This window comes from Notamacropus eugenii, chromosome 3 (genome assembly GCF_028372415.1).
Source record: "Notamacropus eugenii isolate mMacEug1 chromosome 3, mMacEug1.pri_v2, whole genome shotgun sequence".
Classification (NCBI taxonomy): domain Eukaryota; kingdom Metazoa; phylum Chordata; class Mammalia; order Diprotodontia; family Macropodidae; genus Notamacropus; species Notamacropus eugenii.
Genome location: NC_092874.1, coordinates 400,228,374 through 400,244,732, shown reverse-complemented (window position 1 = coordinate 400,244,732; position 16,359 = coordinate 400,228,374). Strand labels below are relative to the sequence as shown.

The 16,359-nt window shown below is 39.6% G+C and overlaps 1 protein-coding gene across 6 annotated transcripts in view; it reads right to left on the bottom strand.

The window, feature by feature from the left end:
* Positions 1 to 3,595: 3,595 nt before the first annotated feature.
* The window catches only part of SYT17 (synaptotagmin 17), an 88,297-nt gene continuing 75,533 nt past the window's right edge, over positions 3,596 to 16,359 (bottom strand). For 5 of the 6 annotated variants that reach the window (XM_072598017.1, XM_072598018.1, XM_072598022.1 and 2 more), the window contains one exon: positions 3,596 to 4,951. In XM_072598017.1, the coding sequence (XP_072454118.1) occupies positions 4,755 to 4,951 (197 nt within the window). In that variant the 3' untranslated portion in view covers positions 3,596 to 4,754. The remainder of the gene's footprint in view (positions 4,952 to 16,359) is intronic. The other variant, XM_072598020.1, reaches the window with a different exon arrangement.

Genomic DNA, 16,359 nt, shown 5'->3' with positions numbered 1-16,359 from the left:
GTGAGAGTTTAGTGACAGGTGGCCACCAAAGGTGGATGAGTAGCCCTGAAAGGGGCTTAGCAAGCCCTCACACCAGAAGTGTTAGTCCTCTTTGAACACCCTATGCACCCCACAAGATTTATACGGAGTACATAGGAGATAATGTCACATGGGAGGCACTAGCAGTGGGGTAGAATAAAAAAGACTTCCTCCAGGAGATGGGATTTGAGCCAAGTCTTGAAGGAATCTAGGGAAGGTAGGAGACAGAGACAAGGGGAGAAAGCATTCCAGGCATGGGGAACAGTGACAGAAAAGTGTTGTGTGGGAGGAACAGCATGAAGAACACTTATTCAGTCACAGAGTACTTGGAGTACTCTTTACTGTGTATTCTCTTGTACTAAGTACAGTATAAGGAGACTTGAAAGATAGAAGAGGGCTAGTTATAAAAGACTTTGAACATTAAATGGTTTATATTTGATCCTGGAAGTAATATGGAATTACTGGAGCACATTGAATGTGGTATAAAACCGAAGGGACTGAAAGGACCTATATTTTAGGAAGATCATTTTGGCACCTTAATTAAGAATGAACTGGAGTGGAGAGAGTCTTGAAGTGGCTAACTAACCAGAGAGTTATTGTAATGGTCCAGGGGTGAGGTGATTAGGGCTTGTACCAGAGTGGTGGCCATGTCAGAGGAGAGAAAACATCTATGAATGATGTTTATGAAGACCAAAACAACACAACTTAGCAACAGACTGGATATATTAGGTGAAAGGCAAGTGAAGAGTCAAGGATGATACCCAGGTTGAAAGCCTAGGTGACAGGGACGATAATAGTGCCTTTGATAATAGAGAAAGTCTGGAAGAACATAAAGTTTAGGAAAAAGATAATGAGTTCTGTATTGGAAATACTAAGTTTAAGATGTCCATGGGACATCCAGTTCAAGATGTCTAAAAGGCAATCAGTACTGTAAGCTTAGAGGTCAGGGGAGAGGTTAGGGTTAGACAAACAGATTGAAGAATCATCTACATATCATTATTTCTCTTTTCATATTGAGGTTAAAAACAAACGAGGGTTTTTCTTTTCTCAGGTCTGTACTGGATATTTTTTAGTCCTGCCTTCCTAAAAAGGTGATCTTAAACCTCTGTGCTCTAAGCTAAGAAAGAGATGATAGAGCATGTTCTGCCTCTTGTGAGGAAGACACATAATGAGTCAAAGACCTTTCCAAATTCAGAAGGTGGAGAAACGTTCCATAATCAAATGCCCAAAAAAGTCAAGCCTCACAGTGACCATGAAACCAGTGGGGCACCATCCAGAGATATCACATAAGGGCATGAAGAAGCACGCCCAGAGACAACAGAATGACAATATTATCAAAAGATATCAGTGACCCTATAACACAAAGTTGCCTCTCCAAATTTTGCACTACAGCTATGGACTACATGTGTGTCCTTCCAAATTCTTCCTTCTGGCACGGGCAGGTCCATTCTTCCCTCTGATAGTAAGTGTATTTGTGGGAGAGGGTGACCCAAGTTATACGAGGAAAACGTTCTATTGCTATTTTTCTTTATTAAATGCCTTTTCTTTGAACTGTGTTCTCTAACTAGTTGGTTGGTTGTTGTCCTTCATTCTTAACGAGGATCAAAATGACATCATTATGTTGGGGTCAAAGTACAGTGTGTCCTATAAGATTTTAGTAAACATTCTTCTAGCAAATAGTCTGCTTTTTCCCTTGTTCCAACTTCAAGTTGTGTTCTTAATGGGAGAGGGCAAGTTTGCTGGGTGCTGGAAAGATCCAAGGGGGCAGTAGTAGCCTCCAGTGCAAGGGAGGGGGTTTGAATAAAAATAAAGGGACAATGAAAGCATGAGAAATTTGAAAAACCATTTGTACATGTTTCATCTGTTGTATAACAGCTAAAGTTACAGTGGTTACATTATTTTCCAAATAAACATACAAAATGCAAGTTTAAAAAAAGTACAGTGTTATCCAACTATGGCTGATCCAGCCACTACAAGCTCAGAAGCCCACAAGTTGGGTACAAATAGTCCATATGAATATTTGGCCTGGAATTTTCTCTAAATTTGTGCATCTCATATTTCTTTTGAGCTACTGCAATTCTGCTTTGCTCATATTATGGGGCAGTGGAACATTTCATGGCTGTTGGAACAAATTGTTTGCATCTGTCCCTTCCATCTTCACAGACTTGAGGTAGACTCCCTCCTCTCATCTATGGGTTTAAGACCCGTTGGGGTGTGGCTGCTGTGAATGTTACCGCTTCTAGGAGCCACAGGTAAAAGTTGAGTGCCAAGTAGACACCAAAGGTGGATGAGCAGCCCTGAAAAGGGATTGGCAAGCCCTCATCCCAGAGGTGCTAGTCCTCCTTGAACACCCCATATACCTCAAGGAGTGGCTTAACGATTAGAGCGCCTGACTTAGAGTTAAGAAGACTTGAGTTTGAATCCTGTCTCAGATACTTTCTATGTGACCCTGGGTAAGTCACTTATCCTCTCTCAGCCTCACTTTTCTTCATCATAAAATGGGGATAATGATAGCATCTATCTCAGAAAGTCACTGGAAGGATCAAATGAAATAACTCATACAGAGTGCTTTATGTTTATGGAGTGCCGTATAAATGCTTACAATCTACCAGGGTAGGGGGAAAGTGCATGCACAAATATCTGTGAAACAAGAGAGTGATATAGATGTAAAAGAGAGCCCCAGACAGAGTGGTGTGATAAACTTGAAAAAGCAGAGATTGCTTTTACCTTGGCATGGTAAGGGAAGTGGCACCTCAAAGGAAGGGATTTCAGCAGAGAGCAGGGCAAGGTAGAAGTCCATTTTAGCTTGGGAGATAGAATGAGAAAAGCTAAAGACATTCTCAAGGTCAGGGCAAAATAGAAAGTAAAGAGGGGTAGAGAGCATTCCATTTTGTTCCCGCATTGAATACATGAAGGGGAATAGTTATAACAAGGCAGAAAAGGTAAATTGGAGCCAGTGTGCGAGGGACTTTGAATACCAGCATCAGGCATTGATACAATATGCAATTGTTATTGTTTCCATGTCTGACTCTTTGTGACCCCATCTGGGGTTTTCTTGGCCAAGATACTACAGTAGTTTGTCATTTCCTGCTACAGCTCATTTTACATATGAGGAAATTGAGGCAAACAGGATTATTTGTCAGAGTTAATAAGTGTCTGAGGCCAGATTTGAACTCAGGGAGATGAGCCTTCTTGACTCCAGGCCCAAAACGCTATCCACTGTACCACCTAGCTGACCCACAATGTTCAGTAGATAATGGCAAACCACTGATGAAAGGTTTTTGAGTAAAGGAGTGGTAAGATGGGAGAAATTTGTTAGGAAAATTGATCAGGCAGTATTATGGAAGATAGACTGGAGAAGGGAGAGAACAAAAGTAGTTAGATTGGTGAGGAAATAATCTAAAGGTGAGGACCTGACCAAAAGTAGTTGCATTGAAAGAAAGGAACCTACCTTGATATTTCCTTTCAGGTTTCTTCTTATTTTTATACATTTTACAATAAAGGTACAATTTGCTGTATCCATGGATACTCCCACCACCACTTCCCCCTTAGCCCCAAAGAAAGCAACAACTTGGAGTGCATGGCACAAATAAATAGATCTTTAATTTCAATAAATATACACTCTCCATCATACCAGACAATATGTTCTGAAAAAATGTACAGAAACATTCAAAAGAGTAAACAGCTCTACTCTCTAACTAGGTTACCTTCTTAACTTAGGGGCTGTTGGGAAAGAATTACTTTGATTCACACACAAACACAAAAAGACCCACGAGAGTCTGTCAGGGAAAGAGACTGAGTCCAGTGGAGGTTTGAGAACATTTCAATCCACGACATCCGTCCTTGAAGACTCTAAACATTTCTTCATTAGTTTTCTCTGGATCACTTTATGAGTCCATTCCAAAGGATTATTTTGCTATATCATATTCCACATACTTTACATACAGATACATGAATATTAGATGGGTGGGTTTCTGACAAACAGGATGTAGTTGGGTGACAAACCATTCAGGAGGGGAGGCAAGAGATCTGGGTCCCACCATACCATCTTCCACACAAGAGGACTTAGGTGCACAAACATTCACACACATGTGCATTTAGACAAGAACATAAGCCTACATACCAAGAGTTCCAGGGTAATAAGCTAACACGAGGACAGAACTGTGAAGTCAGAAGTTATTTTACCACATTATATATATTGGATTTTTTTCCCCAAACAGTCTAATCTACTCATCACATTCACCAAGAGAACACATAGATACTTAAACCTCCGGGAAAGAGAATCAGGTGTGCACTCACTGTCAGCAGACAGTGACTATTTCAAAAGTTTCCCATTGGACAATAACCTCCCCACCCTCTGACCCAACACCAAGCAAACCAGTCAGGTAGAGGTTGGGCAACCTTCTTACTATTAATTCAAAAATGCCCTTGGCATTGCAAATGAAGCCATAGGGCAAAGTTTGGGGGGGTAGTAACATCAGAGGGTGTGTCCAGTAGGTCCCAGAGAAGAAACAATGGACACAGTTCACATCATCTGGAAATGGGACACAGGAATGTCTTTTGAGGCACCTTATCAAAGGCAGTCATTTTGATACCAGTAATTGTGTCCATTACTCTCAATTCCCCAGTGATTATGTATGCATGTGTATACTCATATGTATAATATGTGCATGTGTATATGTCAGCCTTTTTTTCCCTCTCAATTATTTTGGGGGGAAAACAAATGACCCAGGAATTCACGTCACCTCAAGAGAGGCAGGGGAGACTCGGTCACACTCAGCTCGGGACCGTAGGCTGTGCCACTGCTCCACTGCTGTCCGGTGGGTATTCAGCATCCGCCGCCAATGGTTGGATTCAGAGGAACCAGTAGAATACTGGCCAATGACAATCCTCCCAATGAAGTCATTGCTGCTCTTCATATTGTGGCCATACACTAGAGAGAAAGAATGGGGGGAAAGGAGAGATAAAAAGGTTGTAAGGAAGAGGAAGCCAGTCAAGGGCAAGGAGAAGACAGTGGTGGGAAGGAAGGTGAAAGTTTGGTAGGATAAGGATAAGACAAAAAAAAAGATTTTCAACAAGGGTATCAGTGAGAAGACTGTAAAATCTCTTAAAATAAGGAATTATCCTCTCCTTTCTAAATCAATTTTAAAATTTTTTTAGTTTACATGTACAATCATGTTAAACATATTTCCACATTAGTCATGTTGTGAAAGAAGAATTGGAACAAAAGGGAAAAACAATAAGAAAGGAAAAAAAGAGAAAACAGTATGCTTCAATTTGCATTCTGGATGTGGATAGCATTTTTCCATCATGAGTTCTTTGGAATTGTCTTAGATCATTGTTATCACTGAGAAGAGCTAAGTCTATGAGAGCTGGTCTCTGTACAATGTTGCTGTTACTGTATACAACATTCTCCCGGTTCTGCTCCCTTCCCTCAGCATCAGTTCATGTAAGTTCTTCCTAGGTTTTTCTGAAATCTGCCTGCTCATCATTTCTGATAGCACAATTATATTCCATTACAGTCACATACCACAACTTGTTCAGCCATTCCCCAATTGATGGGAATCCCCTCAATTTCCAGTTCTTTGCCACCACAAAAACAGCTATTATATTTTTGTTCATGTAAGTCCCTTTCTCCTTCTTTATGATCTCTTTGGGATTTAGTAGCGGTATTGCTAGATCAGAGTGTATGCACAGTTTGATTGCCCTTTGGGCATAGTTCCAAATTGCTCTCCAGAATGACTGGTTCCATTCACAACTCCACCTAACTCAATTTTTTAAATGACAATTTGATAACAATACTGTATTTTAAAAATAAAATCCAAGAGTTCTTAACTGGGGTCAGTGAATATATTTAAAAACATATTTTGATAACAATATCTTGATATAATTAGAAATTATAATCTCTTGCACCTTATTTTATACATTTAAAAACATGATTCTGAGAAGGGGTTCATAGGCTCTACCAGACGAAAAAAGTTAGCTACCCTTAATCTAATATATGTCATTGCTTTGTCTATAAAGGTTTCTGCTGTCCCACATTATTCCATCAGACTACAAACTTCTTGAAGTTAAGGGCTATTTAACTCATGCTGATGATGTGTGAGGTGCAGCAAGTTCCTAATAATTCATTTTTGACTATGAAGAATCACAAAATCATGGAATTTTAGAGCTGGAAGGAAACATCTTGGTGTAGGAGAATGAGTACTGATTCTATAGTCAAAGGAACATGGTTCAAAAGCAAGTTCTGCCACTTATGTGACCGTGGCCAAGTCTCTTACCCTCTTTGAGTCTCAGTTTCCTCATTTGTAATATTAGATAACTTTCAAGATCTCTTTCAGCTCTAAAGTTAAGAGCTTATAACTTCAGTGGTCATAGGGTTCAGCTCATTCCCACTGTAACATACCCAACAAGTACTCAGTCAACATGTGTTTAAAGACAAATTAAACCTCAGACTCTTGACACTTAGTAGCTGTGTGACCCTGGACCAGTCACTTAACCCTGATTGTCTCAAAAACAAACCAAAAAAACCAAACCAAAAGAAAGACTTCTGATGAGGTTAGCACACTGCCTCTCAAGGCAACCTCTCCACTTTGGCTCTAATTGTGAGAAAGTTTTTCATAGGACATAAAGGGACTTTTTGCAAGAGACTATGAAGTCCCACCTCCTCATGTTATAGATGGGAAACTGAGTCACAAAGTTGTGTTAAGTGATTTACCCAGGGTCATGTAGTTAGTAAAAGTCTGAAGCAAGACTTAAACTCAGGTCTTCCTGACTCCAAGTCCAGAACTCTTGTTGTTGTTCAGCGGCACCCAATTCTTTGTGACCCCATTTGGGTTTTTCTTAGCAAAGATACTAGAGCAGTTTGCCACCATCCAGATGAGGACAATGACTTGCCCAGGATCACACTGCTAGTAAGCATCTGAGGCCAGATTTGAACTCAGCAAGATGAGTCTTCCTGACTCCAGACCAGGTATTCTAGCCACTGTTCCACCTAGCTGCCCAGCACTCTATCAACTCTAAATTTGCTTCTTTGCCAATCTGCTTCTACCCACTGCTCCTGGCTCTGCCATCAGGCTCCAAACAGAACAAATTTAATCCCAGTGACAATGACAAGAATGATGGGGATAGCTAACATTTCTTTAACGCTTATTTTGCTTTACAATTATTATCTCATTTGATTCTCACAGTAACTCTGGGAGGGAGGTAGTATTATTAGCCCCATTTTACAGATGAGGAAACTGAGGCAAACAGGTTAAACAACTTGTCCAGGGTCACAAGGCTAGTGTGCCTGAGTGGTTGTCAGGCTGAATTTGAACTCAGGTCTTCCTGCCTACTGGTCTAGTGCTGCATCCACTGCACCACCTGACTGTCCATTGGGATAAGGATAAGGATTCTTCACATCTGTGCACCCATCATTCAATTAGCCAGTCAGTCAAGGAGCATTTCTTAAGCACAGATACAACAAAGAAGGGCAAAAGTAGACCCTGCTTTCAAGAGGATTCTATTACAATGAAGAAATAACATGTTAATAAATAGTATATTCAGGATATGCACAGAGTAGAAGGTAATTTTTAAGGGGAAGACTCATCACCTGATTAACGAACCAAACTGCACACAAGAACAGAAGCATCGTTCTGGCTGGACCACAGCTGAGCCTTCCATTGGGAGACACTACTTCCTTTAACTTATCAGGTGTGAGGATGGGGGCAGGGGTGGGGAGACAGAGAAGAAAGGACTATTAACACCTATTTAGTGGAAGTAGGGGGTTTCCTGTTAGGAGCTACTGCCATTTCTTTCCTTTGCAGGGAGGCCAGCATGAAACATTTTCTCTGGAAGACTTTCACTGTTAATATCCACACACATTTAGTTTTCATCTTGCAAGCCTAATGAGATCATTAGCTTGATTTATCCTTGGAGTCATGTTAGCCCATTCTCTCCCTGTGCCACGGCATTCCTCATGATCTGTTACTCTCATGGGCACCCAAACTGTCTGGGTTATTAATGAGGGGCCATAGAATGTGAGGTATCATGGATTTACCCAGCATGAGCCAGGAAAGTGCAGGATTGATCCCAGGAGGAATTCTGATGATCAAATAAGCCAGTCAAAATATGACAAAAAAAAAAAAACCTGAACTCAGATAGTAATGAAGCTCTGGCCTCCCCCATGAGAGCTACATCAAGTAGATGGAGAAATGGAGAAATGAAAATAACTAAAAACCAAAGCTACCACCCACTGCCATCCCCACCAAGAGGTTTATAAAATACTCAAAACAAAGAAACAAAAAATAAAGATCTGAAACTAATCCCACAAAAATCATTCACATGTTTTTTTCTGATATTTGCAGCTAGAGCTATGGGCTCTATGACCTAGGCTGCCCATCTCCTGGAGAACACAAGATCACAGGAGTCTAGACTTACAGCTAGAAGAAACCTCAGATGTCATCAAGTTCAGCCCCTTCCATTTATGAATGGAGAAACTGAGGCCTTGGCAGCAAAATGCTTTGCCCAAGGTCAAATACCTGGTGAGTGGCTTGAGATGACATTTGAAGCCAGGTCTTCCTGAGTCTAAGTCCAGGACACTACCCAGTACATTTCAATATGTTGTTGTAGGTCCTCAGAAAATATGAACGGGCTTTATTTTTTAAATAATCTACTGTACAAAAATCCAAACTTATACAATAGATTTGGGGGGAGGGGAGAATAAGGAGAAAGAAGAGATTTGGAGGATGGGGGAAGAGATATGATTTCGTTAGTATTAGGAATTCCCAGTGAGGAAATTCCCTCTACCAGTGCAGATGGGCACCAAGGCTATGTATTGGTAATAGGATTTTAAAATCAGGTCTTTCTGACTCTAGTGTGAGCTCTCCATCCACAGCCCTGGTCTACCTCTCAACAAGGGAGATATCAGTGTCTGTCCTTCATAGTTGAAGAGGACCAAAGTGACACCATGATGTTGGGATCAAGGTACAGTGTAACCAAATGTGGCTGATCAGATTAGTATGAGCTCAGATACCACAGGTTGGGCACAAATATTCCATTTGAACATCTGGGATGGAGATGTCTAAATTTGTGCATCTCATGTTTCTTTTAAACTACTGTAATTCTGCTGAGTGGTCACGTGCCAGCATTTCCCATGTCTCACAATTATTATTAAAGTTCTTCAGAGAGACCTTGAGAGTGAACTTGAATTGCTTCTCTTGACTGTGGTGTGATCACATCTGTGTACCTATCATTCAATTAGCCAGTCACTCAGTAAACATTTCTTAAGCACTTTCTCCAAGTTCTCCATAAAATGGCTTAAGAATGCATTGCTTTACTACAAGAGTTGTATAAACAGCCTCCCTACTGTATCTGTAAAAAATCAAGGGATCTAACTTGATGGCCTCTAAGGTCCTTCCTAGTTCTAAATCTATAATCCTCCAATAGAAAATTACTCCATTTACAAAAATTCTATTTTCACAGAGCTTTTTGCTGACAAATTTATCACATAAAGTGAGATAGCCTCAGAGGATTTTGCAGCTGTTGGGCAGTAATTCTGGAAAGCGGTTGTTTTGGAAACAATCTGGCAATACCAGTGGATTACAAGCAGAACACAAAGCAAGCTGTGAAATGCCAGCTAAAACCTCCTGCCATCTTGAACTGTGTTGATAGGCAAAGCTTTCAGGAATAGGGAAGTAATCCTGTCATTGTATTCTGCCTCCCTTAGACCTCCTCTTGAGTACTGTGTTCAATTCTGGAAATCACAGTTTTAAGAAGACATTGGTCATCTGGAATTATACTCAAAGAGTTACTAAATTGCCTATATGCTTTGATTCAGCACTACCACTCTTAGGTCTGTTTCCCAATAAGTTAAAGGAAAAAAGAAAAGAATCTATATTTCTCCAAAGTATTTATAGCAGCTCTCTTTGTGTTGGCAAAGAACTAGAAATTGCCAGGAGAAATTGGAGAACGGCTAAACAAATTGTGGTATATGATCGTGATGGAATCCTACTGTGCTATAACAAATGGTAAGCTCAATGATTTTAGAAAAACATGGAAAGGCTTGCATAAAATAATGAATAGTGAAATGAGCAGAACTAGGAGAATGTTGTCTATAGTAGCTACCATATTGTTTTAAGCACAACTGTGAGCGACTAAGTCATTTTTACTATTATAAATAACCAAATTCTCTACAAAGGACCTGTGAAGGAAGACTCTATCTGCATCCAGAGAAAGAACTGACAAATAGAAGCATGTATAGTATGGTGTTACATGTGTATGTATATGTGTGTGTGTGATGGTAATCGTCTCTACAGTGACAGGAAGGAAGGAAAAAAAGAAAGTCACAGGATAACTTTATTAGATATTTAAAGGAAAAGCAAGGTGTACATAATAGATGTACAGTTTCATGTGCAATTCTTTTTTTCTATTCTACTTTTGTTATAGAAATGCTTATTTTATTTCTTAAGTTCAGAATTTTTTTTAAAAAGTACATTGGCAAACTGAGGAGTATTATGAGTAGGTCAACTAGAATGATGAAGGGCCTTGAGTCCATGTTCTGTAAGGATAAAGTGAAGGGTGTGTGAATAGAAAAGACCTGGGTGGGGGAGACTTGAAAGATATCTTCAAGTATTTGAAAAGCTCTGATGTGAAGAAAAGATTGTCTATCTTATCGCAAAGGGCAGAACCAGTAACAATGGTGGGTAGGAGAGATAAATTTAGGCTAGAATGCCAAGAGAAACTTCCCAACAGCTTGAGTTGTCCAAACATGGAATGAGCTGCCTCAAAAGGCAAAGATTCCCTCTCCTTGGAGTTTTCATGCTGAGGCTAGACAACGATTCATCAGGCATGCTGTGGTGAGATTTCCTTCTGTATATGAATTGTATTAGACAGATGGCTAGGTAAGTCCAGTTCTAAAATTCTGTGATTCTGTAACATCAAAGTAATCCCTCCTTATCTTCCTCTTCATACCACTTTCCCACCACTGACCTTGAATACAAAATCAAATTCTGTACCCCATCTTAAACTCTTTGAGATTTTTCTCTTCTCCTTAACCAAACTTTCCAAGTTCCTCTGGCTTTCCAAAGCTCAAGGTAGCCTGGTAAAGTGGATAGAGGTTTGGAGTCAGGAAGATCAGAATTCAAATCCTGCCTCAGATATGTACTATCTGTGTTACCCTAGACATGTCACTTAACTGCTGCTTGCCTCAATTTCTTCAACTGTAAAATGGGAATAAGGGCAACTACTAGGTGGCACAGCGAATACAGTGCTGGGGATCTGGAGTCAGAAAGACTCATCCTGCAGAATTTAAATCCAGCCTCAGACACTTACTAGCTGTGTGATCCTGGGCAAATCACTTAACCTTGTTAGCCTCAGTTTCTTCAACTGGAAAATGAGCTGGAAAAGGAAATGACAAACTACCAGTATCTCAAATGGAGTCACAAAGAGTTAGACTTGACTGAAATGATTGAACAGCAACAAAAAATGAGGTCAATAATAGCATCTAACTCCCAGGTTGTTATGAGGATCATAGGAGATAATATTTGTAAAGTAAATTTAACACAGTGCCTGGCTATAGTAGATGCTATGTACATACATATAGTATATGCTATGTAAATGATGATGACCGTGCAGATCTGTCCCTAAAATAAGGCCAAGGGTTTTTATACCCTATAGGTCATGGAAATTGGGCTGCAAGAAAGGCAATTGATGGCTATCCTTCTCCCATCAGAAATTACAATTAAACAGCCTATGAAAGAGTGAGTGTTAGATGACTTACACACTCATTAATTGGGTTCCAACTAGGGGTCCGTCTGCTGGGCTATATCCAGGTGAATTACAGTTCATTGGTAGGCATGCAGGCAAATATGCACATACACACACATGCCTCTAATAACTTAAAATGTAAATTGTAATGAGCTGTAACTGACTAACAGGAGGAGTTTCCCATTCTAATGGCTTGCCTGGAAAAATCTTGCCATTAGCAGATCGTTAAATTGAAAGAGGCAGTAATAATGATTGGCCACTCTCAAATGTGTTATCTCATTTCATTTTTCAACAAATCTGTGAGCTGAGCAGTTTTGAAGCTCTTTTAAAAAGGGAAAGACACCGTACTTTGTACCACAACTTCTATCCTTTTGCTAGTCTGGACGATTTGCCATCATCTATACATACCCCATACCTTCCCATTTTGATACCTTTCCTCATGCTCTTTCCTGTGCCTTGTAATACCTTCCCTAACTCTGGCTGTTGAAAGTTTACCCATCTTTTAAAATTCAGCTCCAATGCTGCTTACTATAAGAAACATTTCCTGATTCCTTCAGGTATTCCTTTTTCCCATTCCTTGAGTCAGGGGAGGAGACAGATGTACCTGAGTATTGTGAGTTTTGGGGAAATATATTTTCCTCAGATAAAGCAACCTCTGAGAGCAAGGAAAACAGCTAGGTAGGAAGAGTTTTTCTTTACTTCCCTCCCAATTGGCAACAACAATATGATTCTACTACAGAGGAGTCTTCACCACGTTAGAGATCTCTTGTCAGTACAGTGAATTCTGATAAGACTAATCACTGAGAAATGCATTTCCCATGGGAACACACCTGACCTTTAGTAACATTTCTGATTCCAAGGATTACAAGCTTCCCAACATCCTTTTCTACTATGGCAAGCCACTGATTGACTGTACTCTAAACAAGCTTTAAAAACTGTAAAAACCCAGTCTCTACCCTAAGAAGTTGAAGCTGCTATCAGCCCAAGCAATCATCCTCCATGCACCAATTAAATTTCCTTTCCATTTGGCTTTTTGCTTTTTGACCCCACCCCCACCCCCCAGACTTACAGACCTCATGGTAGGTGAGATATTCCCCCCTCCATGGAAATTTTCACAACAAATATCACTCCTTTCTGATTCACTTATCATGTACTGACTGGTATTCTAGCTATTTGTGTAGATGCTCTGTCTCCCTATTAGACAATAAGGGAAGGCAGGAGCTTATCTAACCTTTATAGTTCACATAACATTTGGCACAATGCTCTGCAATGAACAGTCAGTACGTGTGTTTAAAGCCTCTACAAAATGCCAGGCACTGGAAATACAAAAATAAAAACTAAACAGTCCCTGTCTTCAAGGAGCTTATATACTATCAGGAGAGGCAATATATTCATACACAAGTGTATAAAGAATGCATAAAAAAAAGGTAATTTTGGGAGGGAGGGAATTAGAAAATGAGAGAGAATCAGGGAAGGTTTCCTGGAGAAGATGATGCTTGTATTGAACCTTGAAAAAAAAACAAGAAATTCTAAGAGATGGAGGCTAGGAGTGCGTGTATTCCAGGCACATGGGACAGCAGATACAGAAGCAGAGGTACATAGAAAAACAGCAAGAATAGTTCAGAAGGACCACATAGTTGTGGGAACGAGAGTAATGTATAATAATGTTGGAAAAATAAATTGGGGATAGGTCGTGAAGGGCCTTAAATGCCAACCAGAGTTTACATTTTCTCCTATAGGTAATAGGATGTAATAAATAACAGAAAGCTACTAAAGTCTATAGAGTCAGAGAATGAAATGGACATTGTATCCCATTCACACCAACTCAGCCTGGTCAACTCCCCTCAGCATTTTTATCCTTTTATCCAAAGCAAGAATAAGGAATGAGAAGGACTCGTGGAAACATATCCCCATGGACTTAGATGAATGTCACACTCTGCACAAGTGGCCTTTAGGATTCTGGGAAATCATTGACATTACTAAGTTTCTTTTTACATTTTTATTAAAAATGTAATTAAAATTAAAATTAAAAATGTAAGTAATTAAAAAAACTAATCTCTTCCTTTTTCATGAACACTTCATAGATATTCAATAATCATTCCTCATTAAATTGACATCATTATAGAAATTCAATTCAACTCAACTCAACAAGGAATTTATTAAGCACCTATCATCTACAGGATATAGAGTGTGGATGGGATACAATCTTCATTGTTAGAGGAAATATATACATTGATAAGACTGATAGTCTCCCGATGCTGGTGAAGTCTTCAGCAATTGTCACACAAACTATCAACAGCATTCAAGAAAAAAATAGTATTTGATTTTTGGTCTCTAACCAAGTTGTCACTTAAGAATCATCTCATGTATCTGTTTCTATGGTGCTCATCACCATGGCATTTCAGAGCTCAGACAAATATTCTTGGCAAAACAAATGCAAACACATGAAGAAAATGTTTCTCTGGATTCTTGGCCCTAGAAACCGACATTTGAAAGAATGGTGACAGATAACTTTTCTAATCACAGATTCTATATTCCATGAGCAAGAGTCATAAGAGAATTGAGGCTTTCACAGATTTATGTATGTTTTTTTTAAAGCCAGTTCTTGAATGTAGCAGCTGAATTGCTTTTGGTTGCTAATTGCCAGTTAAGGAAGTAAAATTAGAAGAGTTGGAATGTGGGTGCGATAAACATTCCGAATAAAACTAAGATCTTCGAAGACTTCAGCAGATTGTACTGGTTACACATATCTTATGTTTCATTCACTGTGTGATATTCTATACTCAGATATGGCTTTAAATGCCCACTCCCTAAGCCAGCTTCTTTTTTGAACTTTATCCAGCAGTGACAGTTAGCTTCAAAGATATAATATGGCACAGAAATTGGCCATAAACTACTTCTAAAATCTCTCTTCATTTGTGTTATATTGGGGTTAGTATCAGTCTTACTCTAGTTTAGACCTAATGCTACTTCAGAAATCAAATGAAAGAGAGAACCTGAATGCGTATACAGTTTGTGTCCCACTACTACCATGGATAGTTAATGACAACTTGCAGCAGAAATACACCCAAAAATGCCACTAGTTCTTCCAGACCCCACAAGAGATCAAAATGAAGAAGAAAAGTACTCATATGCACAAAATTATTTATAGCAATTCCTTTACTAGGCAAAGAACTGGAAGCTGAGGGGATGCCCATCAGTAATGGAATTGTTGAACAAATTATGGTACGTGAAGATGATGGAATACTATGGTACTACAAGAAATGATCAAAGGAATGGTTTCAGAAAAACCTGGGAAGACTTGTATGAACTGAAGCAAATTGAAAGGAGAACCAGAACAATGTGTATTATAACAGCAACATTGTAAGGATAACTTTGAATGACTTAGTAACTCTGATCAGAACAATGGTCAACCACAGCTCCAAGTTTTCATTATGAAAACTGCTGTTCACATCTAGATAGAGAGAGCTGATGGACTTAAGAGTGCAGGTTGAAGCCCATTTTCTTTACTCTTTTTTTTTGGACAGGATTAGTGCAGTTTTATTTGCATGGCTATACTATACTATACATGACTCTGTACATGACTGTACATTGTAGCAAGTTTTGTTTTTCTTGCCTTCTCAATGAATAGGAAAGTGGGAAGAGGGGGCAGAGAATTTGCAACTGAAAATAAAACAAAATTTTAAAAATACATGTCAAATTAGATGTGTTTGCAGATGGCCCAAGAAGTCAGTTAAGGGACTCTGAACCCCAAGTTCTTATGTAGAAGAGTGAAGATTCTTAATTCCTCAGTCCCGGAATCTTAGTCTTCGAGCCAGAGAAACTTGGGGAGCTGCCTCATGGGTAACTTCAAATTCAAGAGTTTCAGAACTGGAACTTCTAGAGAAAAAGAGGGTGTGTTTGCGTGTGTGTATGTGTATGTGTGTGTGTGTGTGTGTGTGTGTGTGTGTGTGTGTGTGTGTGTGTGTGTGTGTGAGGCAGAGAGAGAGAGACAGACAGACAGACAGACAGACAGACAGAGAGAGAGAGAGGCAGAGAAAGAGAGAGGAAGAGAGACAGAGAGAGAGAGGCAGAGAAAGAGAGAGACAGAGAGAGAAACAGAGAGAGAGACAGAGAGAGAGAGAGAATCTTGATTCATCCTGATTCATTGTTCATGGAGAGAGAAGTGGAGAAGTGAATTGTCCCCATAGTTCTTGAAGAGTGTCCTTCTTGGGACAATACAAATCCAGTAGGCACAGAGCTGGTTATTCAGCTGTCCTTAAAGGAAGTCTACTGTCCAGGAGGAGTCTGAACCACAAGGTGGCACTATGAGTCCTGGGGAGACTAGCTAGGACTGTGTAGGAAAGACAGTTAAAGGGTTATCCAGTAGCAACACCTAGTTCACCTTCCTTCCATAGAGGCTTCTATAGGAACTATTTGAGTACTTTCTCCATTTCTATTTCTGTACAGGAGCCTCCAGTAAAGTCTTTGCCCTCTTCTGAATTTTATACAGGATGAAATAAAGATGTTCAATACCTGACTGACAGGTATGAACTTGAGTGCTTGTATAAGAGCTAAGGAACCCTTAGCTTGTATCTACTATGGAATAAAATA